General features: G+C 51.2%; 12 protein-coding genes across 12 annotated transcripts; 9 read left to right on the forward strand and 3 right to left on the reverse strand.

The window, feature by feature from the left end:
• Positions 1-306: 306 nt before the first annotated feature.
• Positions 307-1,688, forward strand: SNOG_15341 (hypothetical protein; the record flags this gene model as incomplete). Its single annotated transcript, XM_001805440.1, has 3 exons — positions 307-657; positions 707-952; positions 1,218-1,688. 3 exons carry the CDS (start codon positions 307-309, stop codon positions 1,686-1,688), a joined length of 1,068 nt encoding a protein of 355 aa, XP_001805492.1.
• Positions 1,689-2,040: 352 nt separating this feature from the next.
• Positions 2,041-3,459, forward strand: SNOG_15342 (hypothetical protein; the record flags this gene model as incomplete). The annotated part of the gene is made up of 2 exons (XM_001805441.1): positions 2,041-2,472; positions 2,527-3,459. The coding sequence occupies 2 exons, from the start codon at positions 2,041-2,043 to the stop codon at positions 3,457-3,459; spliced, it is 1,365 nt and encodes a 454-aa protein (XP_001805493.1).
• Positions 3,460-3,970: 511 nt separating this feature from the next.
• SNOG_15343 (hypothetical protein) lies at positions 3,971-5,226 on the forward strand (the record flags this gene model as incomplete). The annotated part of the gene is made up of 2 exons (XM_001805442.1): positions 3,971-4,834; positions 4,885-5,226. The coding sequence occupies 2 exons, from the start codon at positions 3,971-3,973 to the stop codon at positions 5,224-5,226; spliced, it is 1,206 nt and encodes a 401-aa protein (XP_001805494.1).
• Positions 5,227-6,553: 1,327 nt separating this feature from the next.
• On the forward strand, positions 6,554-8,181 carry SNOG_15344 (hypothetical protein; the record flags this gene model as incomplete). Its single annotated transcript, XM_001805443.1, has 2 exons — positions 6,554-6,958; positions 7,138-8,181. The coding sequence occupies 2 exons, from the start codon at positions 6,554-6,556 to the stop codon at positions 8,179-8,181; spliced, it is 1,449 nt and encodes a 482-aa protein (XP_001805495.1).
• Positions 8,182-8,416: 235 nt separating this feature from the next.
• On the reverse strand, positions 8,417-10,037 carry SNOG_15345 (hypothetical protein; the record flags this gene model as incomplete). Its single annotated transcript, XM_001805444.1, has 2 exons — positions 8,417-9,830; positions 9,880-10,037. The coding sequence occupies 2 exons, from the start codon at positions 10,035-10,037 to the stop codon at positions 8,417-8,419; spliced, it is 1,572 nt and encodes a 523-aa protein (XP_001805496.1).
• A 468-nt stretch (positions 10,038-10,505) lies between these two features.
• Positions 10,506-10,941, forward strand: SNOG_15346 (hypothetical protein; the record flags this gene model as incomplete). The annotated part of the gene is made up of 2 exons (XM_001805445.1): positions 10,506-10,530; positions 10,856-10,941. 2 exons carry the CDS (start codon positions 10,506-10,508, stop codon positions 10,939-10,941), a joined length of 111 nt encoding a protein of 36 aa, XP_001805497.1.
• Positions 10,942-11,325: 384 nt separating this feature from the next.
• SNOG_15347 (hypothetical protein) lies at positions 11,326-12,039 on the forward strand (the record flags this gene model as incomplete). Its single annotated transcript, XM_001805446.1, has 1 exon — positions 11,326-12,039. The coding sequence occupies one exon, from the start codon at positions 11,326-11,328 to the stop codon at positions 12,037-12,039; it is 714 nt and encodes a 237-aa protein (XP_001805498.1).
• Positions 12,040-12,710: 671 nt separating this feature from the next.
• On the forward strand, positions 12,711-13,378 carry SNOG_15348 (hypothetical protein; the record flags this gene model as incomplete). The annotated part of the gene is made up of 3 exons (XM_001805447.1): positions 12,711-12,949; positions 13,003-13,245; positions 13,273-13,378. The coding sequence occupies 3 exons, from the start codon at positions 12,711-12,713 to the stop codon at positions 13,376-13,378; spliced, it is 588 nt and encodes a 195-aa protein (XP_001805499.1).
• Positions 13,379-13,406: 28 nt separating this feature from the next.
• Positions 13,407-14,673, forward strand: SNOG_15349 (hypothetical protein; the record flags this gene model as incomplete). The annotated part of the gene is made up of 3 exons (XM_001805448.1): positions 13,407-13,884; positions 14,041-14,130; positions 14,177-14,673. The coding sequence occupies 3 exons, from the start codon at positions 13,407-13,409 to the stop codon at positions 14,671-14,673; spliced, it is 1,065 nt and encodes a 354-aa protein (XP_001805500.1).
• Positions 14,674-14,769: 96 nt separating this feature from the next.
• Positions 14,770-17,274, reverse strand: SNOG_15350 (hypothetical protein; the record flags this gene model as incomplete). The annotated part of the gene is made up of 1 exon (XM_001805449.1): positions 14,770-17,274. The coding sequence occupies one exon, from the start codon at positions 17,272-17,274 to the stop codon at positions 14,770-14,772; it is 2,505 nt and encodes an 834-aa protein (XP_001805501.1).
• Positions 17,275-18,302: 1,028 nt separating this feature from the next.
• SNOG_15351 (hypothetical protein) lies at positions 18,303-19,887 on the forward strand (the record flags this gene model as incomplete). The annotated part of the gene is made up of 3 exons (XM_001805450.1): positions 18,303-18,354; positions 18,416-19,482; positions 19,540-19,887. 3 exons carry the CDS (start codon positions 18,303-18,305, stop codon positions 19,885-19,887), a joined length of 1,467 nt encoding a protein of 488 aa, XP_001805502.1.
• Positions 19,888-20,025: 138 nt separating this feature from the next.
• On the reverse strand, positions 20,026-22,545 carry SNOG_15353 (hypothetical protein; the record flags this gene model as incomplete). Its single annotated transcript, XM_001805451.1, has 6 exons — positions 20,026-20,627; positions 20,656-21,080; positions 21,249-21,469; positions 21,522-22,017; positions 22,143-22,347; positions 22,401-22,545. 6 exons carry the CDS (start codon positions 22,543-22,545, stop codon positions 20,026-20,028), a joined length of 2,094 nt encoding a protein of 697 aa, XP_001805503.1.
• Between the last annotated feature and the right edge of the window lie 1,186 nt (positions 22,546-23,731).

Genomic DNA, 23,731 nt, shown 5'->3' on the forward strand with positions numbered 1-23,731 from the left:
ACGGTACCAGAGCGACGCGCCGGCTTGTTGTGATCGTGCGTTTGTCACAACAATACGCGTAAACACCAGGTCTTATCTCACGCGCAGCACAGCACAACCCACGCTCCATCATCCCACTACCGAAGAATGCCCACACCGTCTTTGGTCGTCCGATTGAAACTTCCGTAAGCCATCTGTCACCATTTCAGATCACTAATAGTACTGACAACTTTTAGCGTCCCTGGACGTGTCGTTCCAGTTCTGCAAGCTCCGAAGATGGACTCTAGCCCGACTCGTACTCGGAAGGTCATACCTCCCCTAACGATCATGCGAACACTCTACGCGGGTCTCGGAGACGGCGCAAAGCTTCTTGACTACCTTCCCAAGGATTTTGTTGTCGGTGTCGGTTCAAGCGATGCCTGGAAGGGCTACGCTCCCTGCAGGATTGAGTTCGGTTCCGTCAAAGACACAAAGGGCTTCCAAACCAAGATCTTTGCCTATCTATCGAACTCAGCACGCTCGAGGGATCTTCCTGAGATTCACCTGCGCAGTCGCCACAATTCTCGCAGCGGCTCGAATATCTTTTCCTTTGAGGAAGTCATGGCCTTACGCGACCTTCCTGCTGTGTTCAAACCTGTCAAAGACTTGACGTCGACCCCCTTGAAAGCTCTAACTCATGTAAGCGCAACATGAAATGAAACGAGAGTTTTATAGCTAACACATGCAGTGTCTATTCATGCTTCATGGCGCTTCGTATGCTGCGGACGCTATCTTACCGAAAAGCTTCTTCACTGGCCTACGCGATGCCTGCCACCTGTACAAGATTGTTGCAGGTAGGAATAACCATGATCAGTCCCCAGACGTTGCTCCCAAAGATGCAGCGGGCTATGGAGAAGCGGATGTCTCATTGCAGAGCCGCCAGACAAGCGTTGCGCCAACAAGATCGCCTGCACCTCCCGTAGTCATCGCACCAGTAAGAGGCCGGCACCCACTCTTCCAGAAGACGCTGACACCGGATTTAGTCTGCGCGCAAACGAAATTTCTCCACGTTCCAAGGCTCACCGCAGCCGCCTCACCAGCCGAGTTTCCCGGGCACAAGTCCTGGCCGCCCTGCCATATCTCCACTAACACCACCAGCGGACGTCAACTCGATTCGACACCCCAAAGTAGTAACTGATACCATCCATTCTGCTTCTGTCCTCGTATCCATTCGCAATCCTTACTACTTCGAGTTGCAGAAACGCGCGGCGGATGTGAACATTGCCCTCAAAGCAGCGAATGGGATGACTCTCGCACAAATGGGACCACAGGCACATCTAACAGCTCCGACAGATGCCATCGATGCTAAGCGGCTTGAATATAAGGAAGCTGATATGAAGAGCCTCCAGACCGCCAGCAAGGCCGAACATGAGGCTTTGAAAAAAAGGCATATGGCTGAAGAGCGCGCACTGGTCGAGCGACACGTCCATGAGCACGAAGCCGCTCGACAAGGTCGTCCAGAAGTGGACCTTGCATTCCACCAGAACGGGAAGGCGGAGTTCGAAAAGAGGCAGGCTTTGTTGGAGGAAGCAGTGGGTATTCGAGGTGAGAGCGACGGCGTGCTCAGGGAATCGCTTACCTCCGATTGGTTTGCTCGCGTCCATGCCACTATCGGAGATCCGACTATGGCAGAGCAGGCAGAAGCAGGAGACGATGAGGCTGTTGAATGAGTCCAGGAGTAGGCCATGAGCATCAACAGCCGTAATGGATACATTCCATACGGTCACGACCTCAGGATGAATGATTGCGCGCGATCGCTCATGAGCTCTGAAGAGTTCCACACCTTAGTGGTCTTTACATAGCAATGACAACATCAAGATGCTCATCGTCACCATATCTTATGAGAGACTGCTTATTTACCTCACTGATGCTGACTGAATTTTTGAACACCATCGCTTCTTCACCTGTTTGAATCCCTAATGCGGCCTAGCGCGGCCCGCCTCGTGATAGCCCACAACACAGCCTGCATTTCCACTTCAGACACTCGCACTAATCTTCTTGGATGATACAATAGGATTAATCATGACTTCAATGAATCGCAAGAGCTCGACAGCTACCAACACGTCACCCGCGCGCAGCAAAGGTGTGCAGCAATCACCTCTCGACCTCCTCAAACAGAAGCTGGGACGCGATGCCCAGCTCCTCGATGAGATCCCCGCGCATGCAGTACACCTGGTGGTCCCCGAAGGCCCAGGGATTGAGGGCTATGCAGGAGAAGCAATCAAGATTGGTACTATCGTCGACGGAGGTGCGAAGTGGACGCTGCAGGCCTTCATCACTACCATCAATCGCAAGTCTTCCGGCTTACCAGAAGTCAAAGTCTTCGGCTTCTATCCAGAATTTAGCCAACACAAGCCGTTCAGTGTGGCTGATGTGCTCAGCAAGGCGGAACTGCGCGACGAGTTCAAGCTTCTCAAGACGTATGATGTTCATGCCCTCGCGGTCGTCATCAAGGTGAACATCTTTGTTCTCTATACAACCTACACATGATTTAATAGCCAACTACAGACCTGCTTCATCCTTAAGGGATTCGAGCTTCCTCGCAACTGCAGCTTCACCCCGCGCTTCATCAGAGCCCTGTCGAAAGTGTGTCGGAAGTACCGAGATGGCGCTGATAAGATGTCGAGTAGCCCGTTCTCAGCCTCTGATGCAGACAGCAGTCCTGTGATAGTGGTGAAGGCTCGGCCAGCGATGCGCAAATCCGAGCAACGCGGCCCAAGAAACCAGATGTTTGGCCCGCTTCGTCGCGGCTCACAAGCACCTGCAAGCCCTATCAAATCAGAAACTCTGGATGTTTTTGAGGCTCCATTTGTCGAGAGCGCCAACGGTTCTCCGAGCGTGGCCGTCTCCGCGCGTGCCCAAGAGGTTCCCAAGACTCCAACTCCGGATCCTCGTCTCCGTGCTCACCAGTCTATTACTCCCGCTCTACCGCCTGTACAAACTATGACTGACAGCACGAATGCGAAGCCGTCAAAACCTGCAACGCAAGATCCAGAGAAGTTAGCCTTCATGCGCGATGTATCGGAGTACGTCAAGCTACGCGAGGAAAGCGACGAACTCGACCGCGATCTAGACAACATAAACAACAAAGTTGCAGCAGTCAAACACGACTTCAGGGAGCAGATCAAAAGTTTGCAGCTTTACATCAAAAGTGAACTGCGCCATAAACATAAAAAGCAGATCCGGGAGTTATATGTCAAGCAGAAATCGGAGGCGGACCTCATGAATACGAATTGCGACCAAATGGAAGCGGAGCAAGAGAAGCAGACTAAAGCTTTGCACCAGCAACAGGAGGCCAAAATCACGAGGAAAGAAGTACTTCAGAGGGAGCTCGGAGAGAAGCGCAGTGGCTTCAGTTTTGATCAGCTGCTTGACTTTGTTACTACCCAGCAGCGTGACAGCAAGAAGCGAAAGCGCCAGGACAGTCCCGAAGGGTTTTAGATGTGTGGTTTCTTGAGTCTGACCCTTGACAGAACCTTTTGGGACTCGTCCGACATGGGTTGGATAAGACCTTCGACACGCGGTGCAAGAGAGACACCAGGGCATTCGGATTGCCAATCAGCGTATACAACGCAATTTGAACTCCGCATAATATCAAGAAGTGCTGCAACTGACTGTGTGTGATCTCTTGATAGTACTAGCTCTTTCCGTAAAGCTCTCTCACCTCGTATTTCAGTACCTCTGACTTGTGGCAATTACCAACATTTACCTTTACCTGTCTGCACTGTACCCTGGGATAGCGGCACCACTCTTAAAGCAATATCGACGGCAGCCCGCAACCTAGTCTCCTACATCTCCTCCCCTTCCACACGCATTCGATATATGCTAGCAGCAGAGCGTAACCCTGTCATAGGTACACCTTCAAGGCTCCCTCTCTAGTCGATGCCGGAAAACTCATCAGACTTTGCTAGGAACCTTACGCACTGGCTCTCACATGATGCTAGACAGCACCATGCAAGGGTCACACCCAAACGATACCGCCCTTTGCAATATTCTGGCACTCATGGGCGATGATGCCTCGCTGCTCAACTTCCTACCTCTCGGTGAAGTAGAATTGATACCTCTAGAAAGCAACACAAAGCTTGTTGCCGTAGTGCCGTACCGCATGCACTTCGGCCTCATTAACAACGGCGGAGCCAAGAAGGTGCCAGTGGGAATCATGGTATACAACGGCCTTATCCCTACAATACTCGACGTACGCTGGGCACGGTTCTCGCAGTCCGGACAATTACAGTCCAACACCAGCATCTCGAAGGTGGCGCAAAATGCGGAACCTGGAGCTGCGTTTCGGTGCCTTAGACAGAAGACTGGTATGAGCACGAAGCATTTGAGGGCTCTAGTGAGGTACTACTTCATCGCCAAGAAGGTCAACCTCCCGTCAGTATGGCCAGTGGACGAGCCGTTCGTCAAGGACCTCACTTCGGCTTGCAGGCTTGCGAAAGCGAACTTGGACAAAGATGCAGGCCGCCTTGCCAGCCAACGGATGAGTTCGCAACGTAGCGTGGAACCGCCCGGTTACAAGAAGAAGAATGTTGCGAAGGTTTACGAAAGTCTAAATCCCCAGCTGGATCAGATTCAGACACGTGCCATGTCTGAAGATGATATCGTACCTCCCATTAATATCAAGAGCAGCGAGTTCGACTTTGAGGATGATGGTCCTGAGATACCTACAGTCCTACAGTCCTATCAGCAGCACGGCTACCCTCAGCAGGGATCAAGCAGCCAAGCAGGTCTCAGTGCATCTACGACAGCATCAATGACGTTCTCGGACACTGTCAATGCGATGTCTGTGCCTCTGCCAAACATTGCTAACTTGGTATGTTTTACAAGTCACCTGCTGCTTTAACTATCGCTAACATGTCAAAGCACCAAGACAAGACCTCCCAGCCTACCACCCCCGACTCCGACCCCACCGACTTCTTCAAGACGTATCGCCATATCGTCGAGGCGGAAGATACGCACAAAGACGAGCTCAGGCACAATATGATTAAGCAAGAAGAGGCGTACAACAAGATGCTCGCGCTCAAGGCGCACTTCAAAATCCTCCAGGAGGAAGCGGAAGGGATCAAGTTGAAAGAAGAGCAGAACCAGGGCCAGAGGAAGAGACTGCGTGAGTCGCTGTCAGACAAAGAGCGTTCGTTCTTGGACTTCACTATGGAGATTGAGGGCGCGAGGGGGAAGCGGGTGAGGAGGAGTGAGGAGGAGTGAGGAGGAGTGAGGGGGGTGGTGAGCGTAGTGGATGTGCGCAACAGCAGTGAGGAGGTCTTCAACTGGGGGGTAATAGATGGAATGGATTATCGATAGAGATTTGTCAACACATACGGTTTTTTTGTAATAATGCCGCTGCGAACTCTATCACTCGGCGCGTTAGAAACACGTGACGAAACCATTCACATTGCCAGATAAGGGCAAATTATTGCTCACTAGCACAGCTATGATTAAGCATTCCTTCCGTTCCACTACTGAATCCTGCAATCAAAGAGTTTACAGCAGTAGTATCTATGAGCGTAAGCTACGGATGGGTGCCAGCCGAGAAGCATTGCGACAAGGCCCGCCTTTTCCTGTCAGAAGCACGTAGCTGAGGCAGGAATGGACTAGAACGTGTAGGTAGTGAATGATTGATATGAACCCAGTACTTACATAAAGTGACAAACGCCCAGTTCCGCATGCCGTGTTGGCGCGCCCAAGCTTTGTGTATCGCGCCTTCCTCTTGCGCTCGTCGCGCCCGTCGCGCCCGTCGCTCTCTCACCTCACCTCCAGCGTAAACCCAGCTGATCCGATGGCCGTCCTACCACTGCCGCGGCACTTGCAGTCCTTTGTCGACAAGCTTCGGTCGAGGTTAGCATCGGACGGTCTGCTCGAGGTGCTGGACTCATTTCCACCACCCTCATCCTTCGAGTTCCAAGACGCTACTATACGGGGTCAAAAAGCAGTCCGGTTGCGCCTGGGAACGAGAGAACAAGATGACGCGACGCGAGCGACCTCTTGGGCATACGTTATGCACGCCAATCCTCTTCAGAAATGGAAAGGCGAACATGAACCGCCTATCTTGATACGAGATGAAATTCGAGGAAGTGACGAGACGCCACGGCTGTTGAAGCGCGCTGCAACCTCGTTACTGCGCAAATCTGGGGAACTACTTCCACCATTCTGCTTCCTACAGTTTGATTCACAGGACAAGGTAACACATGTTCGCGACACGCTGTGTGCTTTGGTCTTGTACTATTCACTGGCCAACGGTCTGACGGACACGGCAACCAAGTGGAGCAAGTTTGAAGACAGCTTAGTGCTGGCGCTTGAGTACATCGACGATAGCGCAAATTATCAGCGATGGCAAGACGTAAAAAACACCGATGCAGAAACTTTTCCAATCCGACGCATAACGAGGCGAGTTCGCCCGCAGAGAGTCAGTCACCACGCGGAAGACGAGGCTGACACCGAAGACGAAATCGACACTAGAACCAGTGACACTTATTGCAAGGGAGGAGTTGTACGCTCACTCGGAAGCTCGATTCCACTTAAGCCAGGCTCTAATATGGCGAAGATCATAGCCGCGCTCGGAGACCGTGCTTCACTTCTTGACGCGATTCCATCAACAGCAGTCACTTTCAGCGGACAAAACCTCATATCGGAATACGATCCTATCGTTCTGGAATTCGGCGCATTTGGTGAGTCTACAGTAAACGTCTACCTCACTCAGGGCGTGAAGGGCGACACAAGAATTCTTGCTCAGGATTCTGATGGGGAGCTGCTACATTGGAAATTCGGAGACCTCACTGGAATAGACCTGGTGGAGCCTTTCGATTCCATCATGCGTCTCGATCAAGAATTGCCCAGTCGAGGCAACAAAATACGATACCTGGTCCTCTACTACTTCATGCTTGCTGAACACGCAGGACTGATCGGAAAGCTATCTGCGCCTTGGAAACATGAGAGCATGGTACCAGCACTCCGCGCTGCGTGCAATCACCTCAGAAATACAAGTACTGGAGATACGACGGACGAAGATATTCGCTCAAACAAAAATCACCCAGCAAGCGAACTGCAGAAAGAAGCATATCGGGTAACTAACTCCCTGCGTGCATTCGGAGAGAACATCTAGCTCACACAAAAATGCAGTCTTTGATCGTAAAGCTTCGAGTCCACCCAGACGTCCTCATCGCTAAGACGAAGGCTGCACCCGCTATAGAGAGTGAAGAGGCAGCTGATAATGATCAGTATTCGGAGAAGATAGCAAAAGCGACTACTGCTTCAGATCATTCTAGTTCACGACCCAATAGTAGCGCTGAGGGACAAAATCAGCCAACAGAGGGGATGCCACCCGTGGACCTAGTCAGGTCGTATTTACACACAGAACAAGAAGTTCCGCTGAGCTGTGGGGATACAGCTCAAGAGATGACCGGATATGAAGAGATAAGTCTTGAGAGTGGCAATGAAACCTACGTCTCCGCAATGTCAATTGCAAACTCTCGCGATAGCTTCTCCGCTTCTTCACCTGCTCCACCAATCTTGCCGTCAGCAGCATCTCCAAATGCACTACCTTCTGATGCAGTGGCGCTATCAGATGCGGAGATGAGTCCTGAAGAGCGGCAACAGCCAGAGACGGCCACTCATGAGAGAGCGACTCCAGAGACGGCCAACACAACGGATAGGTTGGCAGACAAGGAAGAAGGCGACTCACTGCAAGCTGAAGAGATAGAGTCAGGAGTGGCGGAGCCCAATCTGGACCAACGATTCATTCTTCTCAGGGGTGTGTCAGTAGTGAGTATCTCAAGTGATGAAGACGAGGCCACACATCCAGAAGAAAAGTTCAAAGAGGAGACCTCCACCGCTCAAAGGGGAAACCCTGCGTCCTTTGGCCGCTCCGAAGCTATCTATCTGGGTAGCGACGAGGAGACTGTGCTGCCTGAACCTATCAATCAAGTCGTCGAGCGCACGCCAGAAATTGGAGCTGCACCGCACCCACCCCAGCCCACCGCTGTCGACTCTGACAGCAATGAGTTGCGGTGGCCTGGCGATACGAAGAAGAGAAAACGCAGTCTTGCTCCTGTCATCAGCAACGACGATGATGATGATGATGACGATTTATTGGAAGCGGATGGCAATGCATGGAAGAAGGCTTCTTTGGGACGATCGGGCGGTAAGGGTACTTCAAATGAATGAGGCTGGCGAGGTTCGGATGATCGCATCGTTTCAACATGGTCCAACCAAGGGTGGGTCTGTATAGCTTCAGAGACCGAGGCAAAAAGTTTAGTTACGCTAATTAAATCGTCATAGCGATATCTTGCTCCCAATATATAGTGATGCTCCTGCGAAGCTGACCAAAGCGAGTGCCGCTACGGATCTGCAGCCCCGCGTCCTTGAAGCATATTTATCGGTATCTCCTGCAGTGGTGAGTCTATAGCAAAGCCTCCTCGTGCACGACCTTCAAACTCTTCTCCCTCTCCAAGAACTCAGCCTGTTCAATCCTACTCTTCTCTACATCAACGAACCACCAAAGCCACGCGCAACTCGCCAAACTCAATGCGAACAAGAAGTAAAACGGGCTACTGTTGTTCCCCGTATCGTCGATGATCGCACTGCTCACCAGCGGGCCGATAAACGCACTCGTCTTACCCACAATACTGAACAACGAGAAGAACAAGAACTCCTTGCCTCGCGGCGTTACCTCACTGATCATGGTCTGGCTGTAGCTGTACCACGGGCACACAAGCAGGCCGTAGAAAGCTTGATATACCCAGACTTCCCAGCGCTTGTGGAAGCCGAAATTCTGGCTCCAGATGCCAATCATGCCCCATCCATCGAGGAGCACGATGCACACTGCGACGACCATGAACATGGTCTTGGTGGACAGGCCGTAGTGCTTCTGAATGCGCCAAAAGGCACCGATGCCAACGGCCTGAGCGGCGATTCCGACGATGAGCAGGTACGTGAGCTGGAGACTGTTATACGCGACGATTTCGTTCTGAAGAGTGCCGATGACAGTGACGGTAGTATTTAGTGAATCACCAAGCAAGAAGTAACCAACGAGGTAAGCCAGACTTTGGCGGAGTTGCCAGATCTGGCTCATGGCGTATCCGAGCTGTTTAAAGCCCGCGATGATGATGTTTCCGCCTGGATCTTGGCCGGGGCGGCGCTTCTCGAAGATAAACCAGGGGATGGCGCAGAGGATCCAGACGCCAGTTGCGAAGGCGATGAGCACGGAGAGACCCCAGTTGTTGTTGGCTTCGCTGTCGTTGACGTGCAGGCCGAACATGATCCCGACAATGACGGCGAGGATGACGATTTCAAAGACGGATTGGACGTAGAAGGCGGTGTTGGAAAGCTCGTTGCGCTTCATCATGTCGGTGAAGTCGTACTCGGCGCGTGTGATGCGGCCTTCGGCGAATTCCTCGGCTTTGACTCGCAGCTCTTTTGTGTTTCTTGCTAGGCCCGGGAATGCAGCTGTCCAGAAGGTCACGGTGGTTTGGTAACTGATCAATCCGACAATGTAGAGGCCGACGCCTACGTGCCATTTTTCTTCGGTATGTACGCCTAGCCAGCCGAAACCGATTCCAAAGGCGATGATAGAGAGACAGATCAAGATGTTGGGGCGCCATGAGCCAAAATCTGCAAAAGAGCCTAGGATCAAAAACACGACGACCTGGAGAGCAAAGGAAATGCCGTTGCTCAACAAGACGATTGAATTAATGGAACGAGTGCGTCCGAGAAATTCCAGTGCCTCGGCATCGCCAGCAGCTTGGTACATGAGGTTTTGAAAGGCCGTCGGTCCGAAGTTGAACAACGTGAGGCCATTGTCACCGACATAGTAGCTGAAACCACACGTAAGTCATTGATCAGTTGTACGTCGTGGCTACATACGAGTAGTATGACCAGATTTCTTTTCTCGTCGTCTCGTATTTCGGGTCGAATTGATCTGGTACGACGACAGGTGCGTCTTCAGCCGGTACGTCAACAGCGCCTTTGGGGTCCTCTGCCGGGGCGCCCAGCGGCGCAAGGCCTGGGTCGTTTGCAGCCATGGTGATGGTGGTACCGTTCGAATCGTCAATCTCTCGAAGGTGATTACCGAAGACCCTGAGCAGCGGCAGCGTCTATAAAAGCGCGGGGAAGAGACTTCACACTCGCGCGCCAGTGGCCGCTTGCACCCCTGCTTAGCGGAGACGTCATTGACAGCGATAAGATGGGCTCTTTTGACTGGCGTAGCATACAAGAAGGATACAAGCCGAAGCCTAGAGCGTGGAGACAATGGTAAAGACGAAGATGTAGACCTATCATACACAACGGCGCCATCGTGCAACAGCAGCCGGCCCGTTGCTAAGATTCAAGTCATGCGATCAAGCTCGCGCGATGGGCTGCTAAGCTTTGCCACGTGGAGGTCCGTGCGGAAGGCTCGTCTCGAATTTTGTCAGATTGAGACCGTATCTCCAACACCGAGACTTTCGGAACGCGATGTACGAAGCGTTCTCTTGTGCCACATGTCAGCTACGATGGCAAGTGACCAGGGTGCAACAGGTAAGCAGTAGCCTACCCAGTAGCCTGAAGCTGTACACAGGGCTTTGCCGTCGCAATCGAACCCTCACAAAAATGTGTATACCTTCAGGTCATCCTATGTCCTTGTCTAATTTCCGCCGCGCTCGATAACCTGCAGGCGTTTGCGGATCATTCGAACGTGCTACTATCTAGCGACAACAAGGCAATGCGACTGTCGTCAACATGAAAGTTCAATGTCGCGGCCAGTTGCCTACGCTCTATCAACGAGAAGGACCACGCCAAATTAATCGAGAGAATCGCCTTACTTGTCGCCGTTAATGAGAAAGGCATCTTAGAGCCACCGCAGCCCCTCACACAGGGATAACCGCCCTCAAAAACGCCACTGGCGGTTATCCCTGCTGTGTGCAGGAGACACGTTCACTATGGGAGTAAATAAGCGAGAGATCAACACTTGCCATCTGCAGCATTCCAGGAAAAGTATCACGGTTCTTGGCCCACAGCTTGGCATCAAGGCTGCATCACTCTACACTTATCCTTGTCAAGAATGGGCTGAAAAGGCTGCAGAAGGCTGTCAGGCGGTGGTCTGCATTCATTAAGGCTTCGCAGCGCGTCGTATTTTCAAGGTCACTCCAGTTTTCTCTCCGATTTTCGAACTATACGATACACCATTTCGCCATGCCTACAATAGCTCTTCTTCTGTCTTCGTTTTTACTGCTATTACCATGGGCCACCTATGCTCAAGTCGGTACTATGGGACAAGATCTGTCGACTATGGTAGGGTATTATCAACAACTACCATGCGCTCAGTCCTGTTTCATGTTTGGCAAAAGCTGCCCTGTCGATGCGCTGGGTAGAGAACTGGGCTGCGACCCAAAGAATTCTTGTAATTCGCGAGGCTGGGAGGCAAAGAACGATTGCTACTGCCGTCCCGACTACCAAAAGCCCGCGCAGCAATATCTCACGAGTTGCATCAACTCCGGTTGCTCAGTGGGCAATGCAGCCATCGACGCCGCGACCGCCGGATCAATGTACAATCAGTATTGCCAGGGAAAGGGCTATATTGCCGCTGATCCACTTCCTGCTACTGTCGAGGCTACAATCACGGCGGCCGACGGCTCACTGCATACGTCAACGAAGGTCTTCAACTCCGGTGCGACTGGCTCCAGCACCGGCTCAGACACATCATCATCAAAATCGAGTACGCTCTCACTCGCAACCATCATTGGTATTGTTGTTGGAAGCCTAGCTGGGCTCGCGTTTCTTGGTATCGCGATCAAAACCTTCATGAACTTCTGCGGGCCTTGTCTGAAGCGACAGCCTGCGCAGCCTCAACATCAGCTTCCATTCGCCGACAACAGCAGAAGCCAAGGGGCGGTGTATCCGATGCAGCCTTATAACCAAGAAGGCTACTACCCGTCTCCACGTATGGAGGATGAACTCAAGCCCGACGATTCGTTATCAGTTGTTGGTGGATTTGCAAGGCCTGCGCCTACTCTCGTCTCGGATGGAGGGCCAGGACGCCGGTGGTAATGGAAATTCAACGAGGGTACTCAATAGCCTGACGCTATACGCAGAATCAATGGGCTCCGGTTGCAATGGCAAGACCCTGTGTATAGCACCAGGCACCCTGATTGCTTAATCGAAATGAGAACACCAAATGAATCATGTCAACATCATTGCAGTCCAAAGCTACAATCAGTGTTCTGCCGGTGACCGGCCTCCTCAGTCATGCGTCAACAGCCTGTGTATACAATGCAGACAAGGCCGTATCGCAGCCTCCACCACGAGTTTACCTAACCTTACCGCGAGGCACACTTCAAGCGTCCCGTGCCGTCCACCAACACCGCCCACCACCTTTTTCGGGTGCTATTGGAAGATGGCTGCTTTCAGCTTTACGCAAGGCCGGGTCTAGTTAACAAGACATCCAATGCGCAGCGGCAGGCGATATCGCGCTTCGACTGATTGGTCTAATCGGACACGATCCCTGCACGTGGCTGCAGATGCATGTTACGAATACCGAAAGCTGAAGGTTCGGCCCGACAAGGCTGTAATCTCATTTCACATGCAGCCTGCGCTATGGGAAAGCCAAGAATTGGCAGCGGTTAGCATTGCAGTCATGCAATTCTGGCAGCCTTCGAGGCACTAGAGAAAGTAGCCTACATCCATACTTCGAAGACTCAACTCTGCTACGTGAACCAACAATGTCGTCCTCAGGGTCATCATCATCTGCAACTCCAGGCAATTTAGCAAGCAATGATGTCCTGGATAGCACTGGGTACTGCCTGTTGTCCTTGGACGGCGGTGGTGTACGTGGTCTTGCGACTCTCTACATTCTTCAGAGAACCATGAAAGAGCTGAATTTCAGGCGAAGAGATAAAGGATTGGGACCGAAAAAGCCCTGCGAGATCTTCGACTTGATGGGCGGTACAAGTACGGGAGGGTTAGTACTTCCTACAGACATGATTGGAAGTGCAAATGGCTAAGTTGGCATAGATTAATCGCCATCATGTTAGGCAGACTGCGCATGTCAGTCGAGGATTGCATCATAGCATATGTCAAGCTCATGAGGCGAATATTCGAAAGGAAAGAGAATCGGAGCATCATGAGTGCTTTAGGGCGCGTGAAGCCGCGCTTCTCTGCGCAAGCACTTTCGGAAGCCATCGTCGAGGTGCTACGTGCTAGCGGACACTCTCCGAGTGAAAGCTTTGAAGAACCCGGCGATCCGACATGTAAAGTGTGAGTATCTAGGAAGAGGTTGTTTAGCTACGCACAGCAGCTGATCCGATTGTTCGCAAAGCTTCGTATGTGCGCGTTTTCAGAAGACGAATACGACAACCCGCCTGCGCAGCTACGCGACAGCTCGAAGTGAATATACTCCCACAATTCTGGAAGCCGCCATGGCGACAACAGCAGCACCAACATATTTCTCCTCGGCCACGATCGATGGCAGCAATTTCGTTGATGGAGCGATCGGCGCGAACAATCCAGTGATACAGGTGGAGGAGGAAGCCGCAGACATCTGGTGCGCAGATACCGGCAACATCAAGCCGCTCGTCAAATGCTTCGTGTCAATAGGCACTGGGCATCCAGGTATAAGGAGTATCGCGGACAAGAGCCTCAAGCACCTTGTGGAAACGCTGCAGAAAGTCGCCACTGAGACAGAAGACACGAATCAGCAATTTGAAGCGAGGTGGAGAGAGTACATGATGAGTGGGCGATGCTTTCGATTCAATGTCAGCAACGGGCTGGAAAACATCAGGCTGGCAGAGTACGAAGAGAAGGAATTAATTAGACAGGCGACCATGACGTATCTGGAGAAGAGAGAGACAATTGGGAGGGTTGTAGCATGCGCAGAGAATTTGAGGAAGAAGGAATGTAAGTAGATTCGCATAATGTCCTGAAAAATGAGTGAGCCGTTCTCTCATCATCACCACCTGTGCGACTACAGGTAGTACAGATGAAAAGTGCGCAACAGGCACTTAACTTATTACCAAGTCAAACTTGCTAACATGTAATAAGATCGCCCAACAGCAGCATTCGTACAACAAATGACATACCACGACCGCGAGAGAACGCTCGTTCCTGGCAAGGCCACGGAGATCGCCACCTCCTCAGAGATCGGTAGGTTACACTGCGTTCTCACACACATGGATCTAATGTCTCCCAGTGGAGCTTATCGCTCTCGGAAACTCAAACCTCAAGACCCCATCCTCCCTACTTTCCACAGCCCACCTCCTTCGCGCACGCCACTACTTCTCCAAAGCCCTCCACTTCCTCCGCAACGACCCATCAACATCCAACAAGCAAGTTTCCCGCGTGTGCCAAAAGCTCATGGAAACCATGTTGCTTCTGAGTCAGATATCGCGTCCGGTCGCCGAGCGCAAAGAACACGCCGACCAAGCTCAAGGCTATGGTGAAGTGGCGTTGGAGAATGTGATGAAATGCGGCGATGAGTGCATGGTGGCGCAGGTCGAGTTTATGCTGGCTTGTGTTACGGCGTGGAAGGTGTATTTGAGGATGAAGGGTGGTGAGGAGGGAGCAGGTGGAAGAGAAGGTGTGAGGGTGCTGATGGAGTCGCGGTTGGGTGGTCTGAGGGCGTTTCCAAAGCTCCAGATGGAGCACTATGAGGGGCAAGCGAGGACTTACTTGGGTTATCTAGAGTAAATTGGGGTATGAGAAATCCTTGCAGACACCAGACACCTTGTTAGATGCACCGAGCTGACCGTGAAAAGGTGGCATAGCAATATTCATGGCACAATTCTACGGCATAATTTGTAGTACATACTTGCCAGGCTTCAAGCCTATCTTCCGACCCGCACGCTTCGTAGGCTGCGCGCCTCTCCTTGTAACTATTACTTCGCTCTCGTCTCTTGGTAACACAAGATACCCAGTTGTGCTTGTCGGAACTGTGACCTTCATGCAGACCCTGCCTTCATGATCTTCGTCGTACTCGATCTCGATCAAACCATACGGACACTCCATGCTGCCTACGACATGCTTGAATTCGGACTTCAGCGGTGGCTTTACGGTCCACGTGCGATAGGCTTCGGTCTCTGGTTTCAAGCCTAACACTGCCTCGTAACACCATTCGTAGATTGTACCAAGCATGTCATGGCATTTACTGCGGCATGCATCTTGCCAGAACTCGTTAAGCGTTGTTTCGCCGCGCCTCAAGAAGCGCATGTAAGAAGGGTGTTCTTCTTGTCGAGCCATTTCGAGGACAATTTCTGGACGATCGAGGTCTGCAAGGGTATTCCAGATATACTTAAGTCCGATTTCGCCAGCTTGTATTCTATTGCCAGAGGCGGCACAATCTTCTAGAAAAGCGTGTTGAACTTCGAATATGTATTGAGGAGGAACCAGATGGAACTGCAAGGCGACTGCTTGAGCCACCATATTACGGTCCCGCTTCACGGGGTCGTCCCGAGATGTGTAGAAGACATAAGGGTAAAGTGTCTTGTCCGTAACGAGCAACTTGTCGTTATACACCCTGGCGATTCGATCCGCCCATTCGCTGAAACGAGCCTCCGCATCAGCTTTTCCAAGCTCATGTGCCATACGCTGAACATTCCTCAAGCAACGATAGTAGATTGCCGTCTCGATGTTAGCTTGATTGTTGCCGAAAGCAATATCACGGCCCCAGTCGCCTAGTCCATGTTCGATCAAACCACCTTCTCGTTCCTTTGTCTTGATGTAATCCATGTAGCGTACGCATGGATTGAAGAGTTTCTCAAAGATATGAGTCGAATCGTAGTAGAAGCGAAGGATTTCGGGTAACAAAGCGACTGCGCCACCCCAAGTTATTGTGTCGTGGAGGGGCCCGCACATGTACCGAATCTCAGGCGCCATGGTTGGACACAGCCCGCTAGGCTCTTGTGCGTCAACAATGTCGTCGAGTATTTTGGAGTACAGCGACTCCATATCGCGGATATACTGCGTTGCTGGGGCGAGAAGATGCGTGACTTCTAGCCAGCCGAACTTCTCAATCTGCGGACAATCTGTGTGGTAGCTGAACAGGTTACTAACAAATGACCAGTAGCACATGCTGATGAGCGAATTTGCATCCTCCTTGTCGGTTTTCAAAGTGCCCAGGCGTCGAGCTGCTGACGAAACATGTCGACTAACAATGGACCGCACCACCGGCAAATTACGACCTTGTTCAAGAGCAACACCCTCGACTTGAATGTAACGAGCGCTTGTGAAACAAAAGTCCGGCTCCCATGTTTCAACGCCTGTGCCAGCTAGTATGAATCTGCAGAACACTCCTGTCTCAAATTGCTTGAAGAGAGGATCGGGCATCAAAACTCGTCCATCTTCGCCAATTGTTTCAGAGAAACGCACAATGACTTCCGATCCAGCAGGTCCAGACACCTGGAGCTTGATCATAGCTGTCATGTTCTGGCCAAAGTCAAAGCTAACAACTCCTGGCTCAATCGTCGTTGATGTCTTTGGTTGAAACGTTTCATGCAATACCACAGGGGGCTGACTCTGGTATTTTAGCTTTCCTCTTGGGCCAGTAACTGGCGTCGCGTTTGACCACAGACCATCTTCTTGATAATTTGATGTATCCCAGCCGACCGGATAGGCCCTAAAGTCTTTGGTCTCCGATGAATAAATGTTGGCTAGCGTTGTCGCGCTCTTTCGCACTTTCCAATCAGGGCCAGTGGTAACAATCTCTCGCGTGCCGTCTTGGTAGAACAGGTGCAGCTCTGCAAAGAAACAAAGCTCATTCCCGTATCTGACGTATGTATTGTCTTCGTAGCAGGGCCAAAAGAAGCGGTCATCGCCCTGGTCTCCAGCGTAGAAGCCGTTCCCCAAATGCGCGCCTAGGACGTTAGCTCCGGCATTCAGGATACTGGATACATCATATGCTACATATTGTACAGTCCTATGATAATTCGTCCATCCGGGGTCTAGCACGTGTCCGTTTGACGCAGCAGGATCGCCATTGCAGGTGAAGTTGAAGTGGCCAAGCCCGGACGCAAGCACAATGGCTCTTGCTGGTTTCCGTTCCAAATGCACAGCTTTTCTCAGATATATTGGCTTGTCACCGTTGTCACCAATCCAGACACCTTTCCATCGGTTTACCTCATCTTCAAACCAGGTGCGGAAGATGAGACTGGTGTGCGGCATGTAAGTTTGGTTCATACTATAGGGCGGAAGCAGACCGCTGGAGCGTGGGTATGCGGTGAAGAACTCGTTGATCGGACTCCATCCTGGATCGCCATTCTGGTCCCAGACAGTGACTCGCCAATAATGAAACATCGCTGATAAAAATCCGTTCGTGGGTGCGCATTCAACGTTACGTTGTTGATCGCTGTCAAATTTGCCAGAGTCCCAAAGGAGCGAGTCGAAGGATTTTGACGTCGATAATTCGATCCGATAAGCACTTTGCAGTGCGTGTTCGTCATCTGAATCTAAAACCCAGAAGAGTCGTATCTTGTCCGAATCGATACCGAGAACTTCGTGGTACGCATGTATGCCACAACGAACAAACGTGAAAGTCATGTTTGTCAGGCTATCCTAAGAGCGACCGAAGTCCGGAGAATGCAGGATTTTGAAGGTGGTGCGAGAAGGATGTGGCAAGAAGGGATGGAATCTATCGATCTGAAAGATTCGCAGAACACTGAGCATTACAACTGCTCGGCCGAAAATGCAGCGAGATGCGTCTTGGTACCACAAGGCCTGCATCTCCATTCGGTTCTGCACACCATGTCTTGTATCCATGATACACGCTGTACATTACTCGTTCTATGGCGACGTGCGAAAATAGAGACTAATCGTACGGGCGGCAAATGAGCGGGAAACCTGTTGTGATGGATGTAAGTAGCTTATTCCGACTAGCGAAGTGTCGATCTCTAACCGGATGTCGACATCATGAACTGTGCTCCGCTTAATTGTTTCTTGGCTCTTTTTCAAGGCCACCCAATCTGAACATTTTCGAGCATCTGGTTGTACAGATTCGAGGAAAGTAGAAGATACTCGCGATGAATTTCACAGAACATTTTCAACCTTTCGATTAGAAAAAGTGAACGTTGAATCGCTCTGAGGCAATACGCGAACGGTGAAAAGCGGCAATATTGTTGCGCAAGTACTTGGCAGCCAAGCAAGGACCGTTGCTTTGTAGTGGGGCGCAGATTGTCGCTTGAGCGTGACCCAGTTCCATTTCCTGGGGTGATCGGGATGATATAGTCCGGGGCAAGAACTTGGGGTAAGTCGGCAGTATATATGTGGGGATGTGCTCTCCCTATGAGTTTGGTGTCAGACATTAAGAGCCATCTGGTGCCGCAAGAATGGGTCTTACGATCACTGTTTTCTCTGCTATCTTTCTTGCAACAGGAGGATGTAAGTAGCAGTCAATGATTATTTTCCGATTGCAGATGCAACGCACTTACCCTTATCATAGTCCTTTTCGGATATGATTCAGGAATCATCACTTCGACCATCGCGCTTCCGACGTTCAAGGAGTACTTCAATGACCCCTCCGACACAATTGTTGGCGGGATAGTCAGCGCATTCCAAGGAGGCGCAATCGCCGGCACGATCTTCAACATGCTTTTCGCTGACATGCTGGGCCGACGATGGACCATCATGGTCGGGTCATTGGTATCACTTCTGGGAAGCTCCCTGCAAGCCGGTGCTACCAACATGGCAATGTTGATTGTAGGGAGGTTCATTGGAGGAATTGCGGTCGGCCAATTAACATCCACAATTCCCATGTACGCTGGTGAGCTTTCAGAAGCCAAGCATCGTGGTATCTTATCGGGTCTGTTGCAATGGATGCTGGGTTGGGGCTTCTTCGTTGCTCAGTGGCTGGGCTATGGATGCTCCTTCAACAGTACCGAATTTTCATGGCGCTTCCCTCTTGCATTCCAGAATATCCCATCCCTGATCCTGATAACCGGTATATTTTTCCTCCAGGAATCGCCTCGCTGGCTCACAGAGAAGGACCGACATGAAGAGGCCATGGCGTCTTTGAGGAAGCTACGCGCAGGCACCGACGACGAAATGATCGAACTCGAGTTTCGTGAGATTCGGGATGTGATCTTTGCCGATCGCGCGTTGGGAGACATTGGATGGACCTCCATTCTCACGAAGCCAACATGGCGCAAGCGACTGCTGCTTGGCTGTGGAGTACAGGCTTTTGGGCCACTTTCAGGCATCAACGTAATTAATTACTATGGCCCAAGGCTGTATGAAATCCTGGGCATATCAACGCGCGAGTCTCTTCTCATCATCGGAATCCAAGGAGGTCTTGCCATTGTGTGGTGCACCATCGCCCTAGCACTACTCGATCGCGTTGGGCGGGTCAAGCCGCTCATCGTCTCTGCGGGTGGTTTGGGCGCCGCCTTGCTAGTCAATGCAGTGCAAGCACAGTACTTGAATACGAATAATGCTGCTCAGCTACGCAGTATGGTCGCGATGAACTTTGTTTTCTCATTTTTCTACACGCCGTTAGGCATAATCAGTTGGGTAAGTCATTTGCAGCTATATGAAGTGCGGCGTGAATACTAACCTTGCGCGCTCCAGGTATACCCAGCTGAAATCTTTCCGGTCGAGTGTCGCGCGCTCGGGAATGCGATTACCACTTTCACGAACTGGACGGTCAATCTGATATTCGCACAATTTTCTCCACAGGCACTAAGCTCGTTAGAGTTCAGGTACTTTTACGTCTTCTTCGTCTTCAACATCGTGGCTATGCTTTGCTACTGGTTCTTCTACCCAGAAACGAAGGGCCGCAGCCTAGAGCAGATGGACCAGGTCTTCGGAGACCAGCTGATACCGCACGCTCTGCAAGACCCAGATGCGGCGGCAGCGGCGATCCAGAAAGACGAAAAGCTTCATACCGAAGTCCACAAATCAAAGTCAGTGGCTTAAACTTTGCCAAAGTGGGGAACGTGGAGAAAAGAAAGCAACTTTAGAATTGATAGCTGTTGAAATGGTTCGTGTACTCGCAGTAGAGATTACGGTGTGAACGCAACCACAACAAATTTAAGCACTATTGCAGTCCACCGTCTACCACAATTGGCAGGTGGGCTCCTTCACCTTACATTTGAAGCTCTCTCTGAACTCGCGACTGTTCGCCATGGTACCCATGACACGGGCCCGCTTCGGAGCATGAGGGTCCGTGTAAATACTGTTAATAGCTGATGCCTTGGTCGTTTTGCCACACCACCAGTTGGCGTAGTTTATGAAGAATGTTTGGTCGTGAGAGAAATGGTCAAGGCCTGGTAGGTCCTGGTTTGGTTTCTTGGCTGCGCGGCGCTTCCACGCTTGGAATGAGGCAGATAGCCCTCCAGCATCTGCGATATTCTCGCCTAGGGTGAGTCGACCGTTAACATGGAGAGGTTTGTCGTCTGGCCCAGGAACAGTAAAATTGTGATACTGGTTAACGAAGCACTCAGCTTTCTCCTTAAAGGCATCGACGGTTGAGTTTGACCACCAGTCGGTGAAGTTTCCAATCATATCGTAATGCCGGCCTGTTGAATCGAAAGCGTGGCTCAGCTCGTGTCCAGCTACAGATCCGAAAGCACCGTAAGACATGTATGCAGGCAATTCGACATCGAACACTGGTCTTTGCATGATGCCCTGCGAATCAGAAGTCAGCGATGCCATATCTACAATTAGGACATATAGTGAGTGAACTTACGGCTGGAAATACGATCTCCTGTCCAGGTGGATTGTAGTAGGCATTGACCGTAGGCACCGTCATGCCCCATTCGTCACGATCAACTGGTTTGCCTAACTGTGACCACACAAACTCTACCCCGAAGCGATTCACGGATAGATGATTCTGAAAGAAATCAGATGTAATGTTTACCGCCTCGTAAAAATCGCGGAGCGCCGGTGGGTTCATGATGTCGGGGCTCTTTGTGGGGTAGCCGATCTTCTGGACGATGTTGTGAACCTTTTCGATCGCTTTCTTGGTGGTCTCTTTATCCATCCAATCAACGGCCTTGAGCTTCTTAATGAATTCCGTCTTGATGTCGGTGACGATTGTGTCTCCAAACGTCTTCGCCTCAGCTGAGAAAGCCTTCTCAACAAAAAAGCGGCTTAAAATCCAGCCCAAGCTGTCATCGACGTGGTTTATACAAGTCCTCCAGCGTTCAGGCGTTGAATCGGGCTCCTGCAAAAGTTATTGTTTGAGCAAGGCGCGGGAGCAGTTGGAGCAGCGTACCTTTCCAGCAAGCACGTTCCTGAAACGCTTGTAAGGCTTCACGGCATCAGCTTCCACGTACGACGACAAAGATTGAACAGCCTTCCACAAGAAGTAGCCTTGCATAACCTCCCTATCAGTGGCAGCAAGGATGCTGGACAGTTGCTTGAGGTAATCTGGTGCCATAACAATGACGCGTTCAACCTTGGAGTCCGATTGCGCAAGACCTTCGATAAGCGCTCGAAGTTCGATTTCTGGCGCGATAGCTGCAGCTTTGTCAAGCTTCATTGGATTGTAGTATTTCTATGAATACGTCAGTCTCGTAAACGGTGATCGCAGCTGAGTGGAGCCATACCACCACGTCGTCTCTGTCTTCTGAAGCTGGGGCGGCTGCGGCGAGCTGTTTCTCGAGGTCAACGACCTTGGCAAATGAATCCTTGCCTTGTTCAGGGTACAGAGCGGCGAGAACTTCTACGGCCACATCGCGATACTTCTCCACCAACTTGTCATCTTTGTATCGTTCCTGAGATGGAAGGCCAAAGCTGTATGGTGCACTGATTGAAACCACGACGCTATCGGGATTCGTGTCATCAGGTCCAGTGTCAGTGCTCACCAGGCTTGTAATACCGTATTTGGCAAGTAAAAGTATGGGCTCCTTCAAGTCATGCTCGTTGGATGTTCCAGACGCGACAGTTGGGTACGCCTTCTTGATCTCTTCTAAGACCTGATTGAGCGGTTTGAGACCAACATCTTTGATATGATTTTCATCAAGACAGGCCTCGTATGCAGTCTTCATCTTGTCGAAATTCTTCTCATCTATGGACTTTTCGACGGCCATCAATTGCATTGGACTAAAGTAAGAGTGCTCACAAAACATTAGCAACCTTCGACAGATGTTGACGGTTTGAATACCTGACTATCCTTGGGGTAGCTTGACTCAAGGATGTGACGAAGAAGTAGTTGAGACTGCTCGGACATGAGGGTGCCCGTGAACGCGGAGCCCTGGTCGGCTCGTAGATCGTGGCGCTCTCGCCAACCACCACAGACCAGCTCCTCAAAATCGTCACAAGGATCAATTTCTTTGTAATCGGGCGACATGTTGTACAATAGCTCCGATGCAGCGTGCACGCACGCGGGAGTCACACATAGCTCAGACTTCTTCTCAAGGACAGGTTCGCCAGCTAAGAATTGTTAATCTGGACCATTCCAAGTCGATAATGTGAGAAATACGTACCATATGGCATACCATAGTAGATGAGTCCAGCCGCAGCAGCTGTCGTGAGTAGCCTTCCAATCGCACGCGTCTTGGTGCAGCGCTGCACGCGCGGAGATCGTTCGGCCGGTGTGGCAACTGGGATAAGTGGCGCTTTCTCCGACATGTTTTCAACAGCTCCTAGGGGAGCAATAGATACAGTGATGGACGAGACAGTGGTACCAGCCAGCTGAGTACCAAGTTGTTGATGGTTGATGGAGTGATGGAGATGAAGACGGCTACAACATGGGGTACATGACCTTGGCACGTGCATGTGGCGCATGGACGAACTTTACAGGGTTAGCGCTTACGAACGCGTCGCGTCGACCTCACTTAAGGTTCATCGATTCCAACTCGTCACATTTTCACGAATGCATTTGACTTATTCATCGGTCCCGTTGCTGCCTGATACTACTGCCAAGTTGGCCATTCTCCTCAAGGCTCTATTGTAAATGCGCAGCTACAAAAGAATCTATCATGTCGACTCTTCCTCAAGTGATGCTCGAGCATCCGTTTCGATGAAAAAAAGATAGAGAATCGATTGCACCGCTTTGACCGACACTTGGCCAAGTTTCGAAGGCGGTACGCGGCCCAAAAAGTTCTTCCACAAGACCATGCTCCGGTCCTCTGGATACTGCGTTAACAGCGATTTGGACCGAGTATGGTAAACGTCCAAGACAAGATACCACCCAGACAATTGGTAAGATGAGCCATGTCAGCACACCATGTACAGGGGCTGTACACCACACCTCCACACAACTGCCCGAGCTCAGATTGAACCAGGTCTCTTGAAAGGGGAGCTAGTCCAGTCGTCGTCCAGAGGCCCTAGCGAGGCCTCTTGACTTCGCCACGAAAGAATATTGAGGGTACCAGCACTCATGGCAGTATCTTCCACTCAAGACTCCGCCCAGCAGTTGCTAAGCGAAGACCACGCGATCGACTAATGTTCGTTGCAAGCATCTCTCCGTTGAGCCCATCAAGCAATCCGATGGACAATTCCCTTCCGATTCCACCTGCATCGCTGGTTTCCTCCAACCGTCAGTCTACAGAGAACATGCTAGATGCGACCGGTATCTCAAAGGCATCTCAGACTGGCAGCAAACGGTCCAGAGGCTTGAACATCAAAGCATCCCAGCATGTTCCGAAGAGAAGGAAGAACAAGAAAACCCAGGGTGAAGCCGTCCTCCCGAGTCTACCGTATCAAAAGGCCTTCACCAAACACGACAAGACGAAAATCAAGCATGGACTTACTCGAAAGGCCCGCCGGTCTCAACAAGCAGTCAACGACATATCTGACCAAGGCCACTCGCCGG

Source organism: Parastagonospora nodorum (genome assembly GCF_000146915.1).
Source record: "Parastagonospora nodorum SN15 chromosome Unknown scaffold_37, whole genome shotgun sequence".
Classification (NCBI taxonomy): domain Eukaryota; kingdom Fungi; phylum Ascomycota; class Dothideomycetes; order Pleosporales; family Phaeosphaeriaceae; genus Parastagonospora; species Parastagonospora nodorum.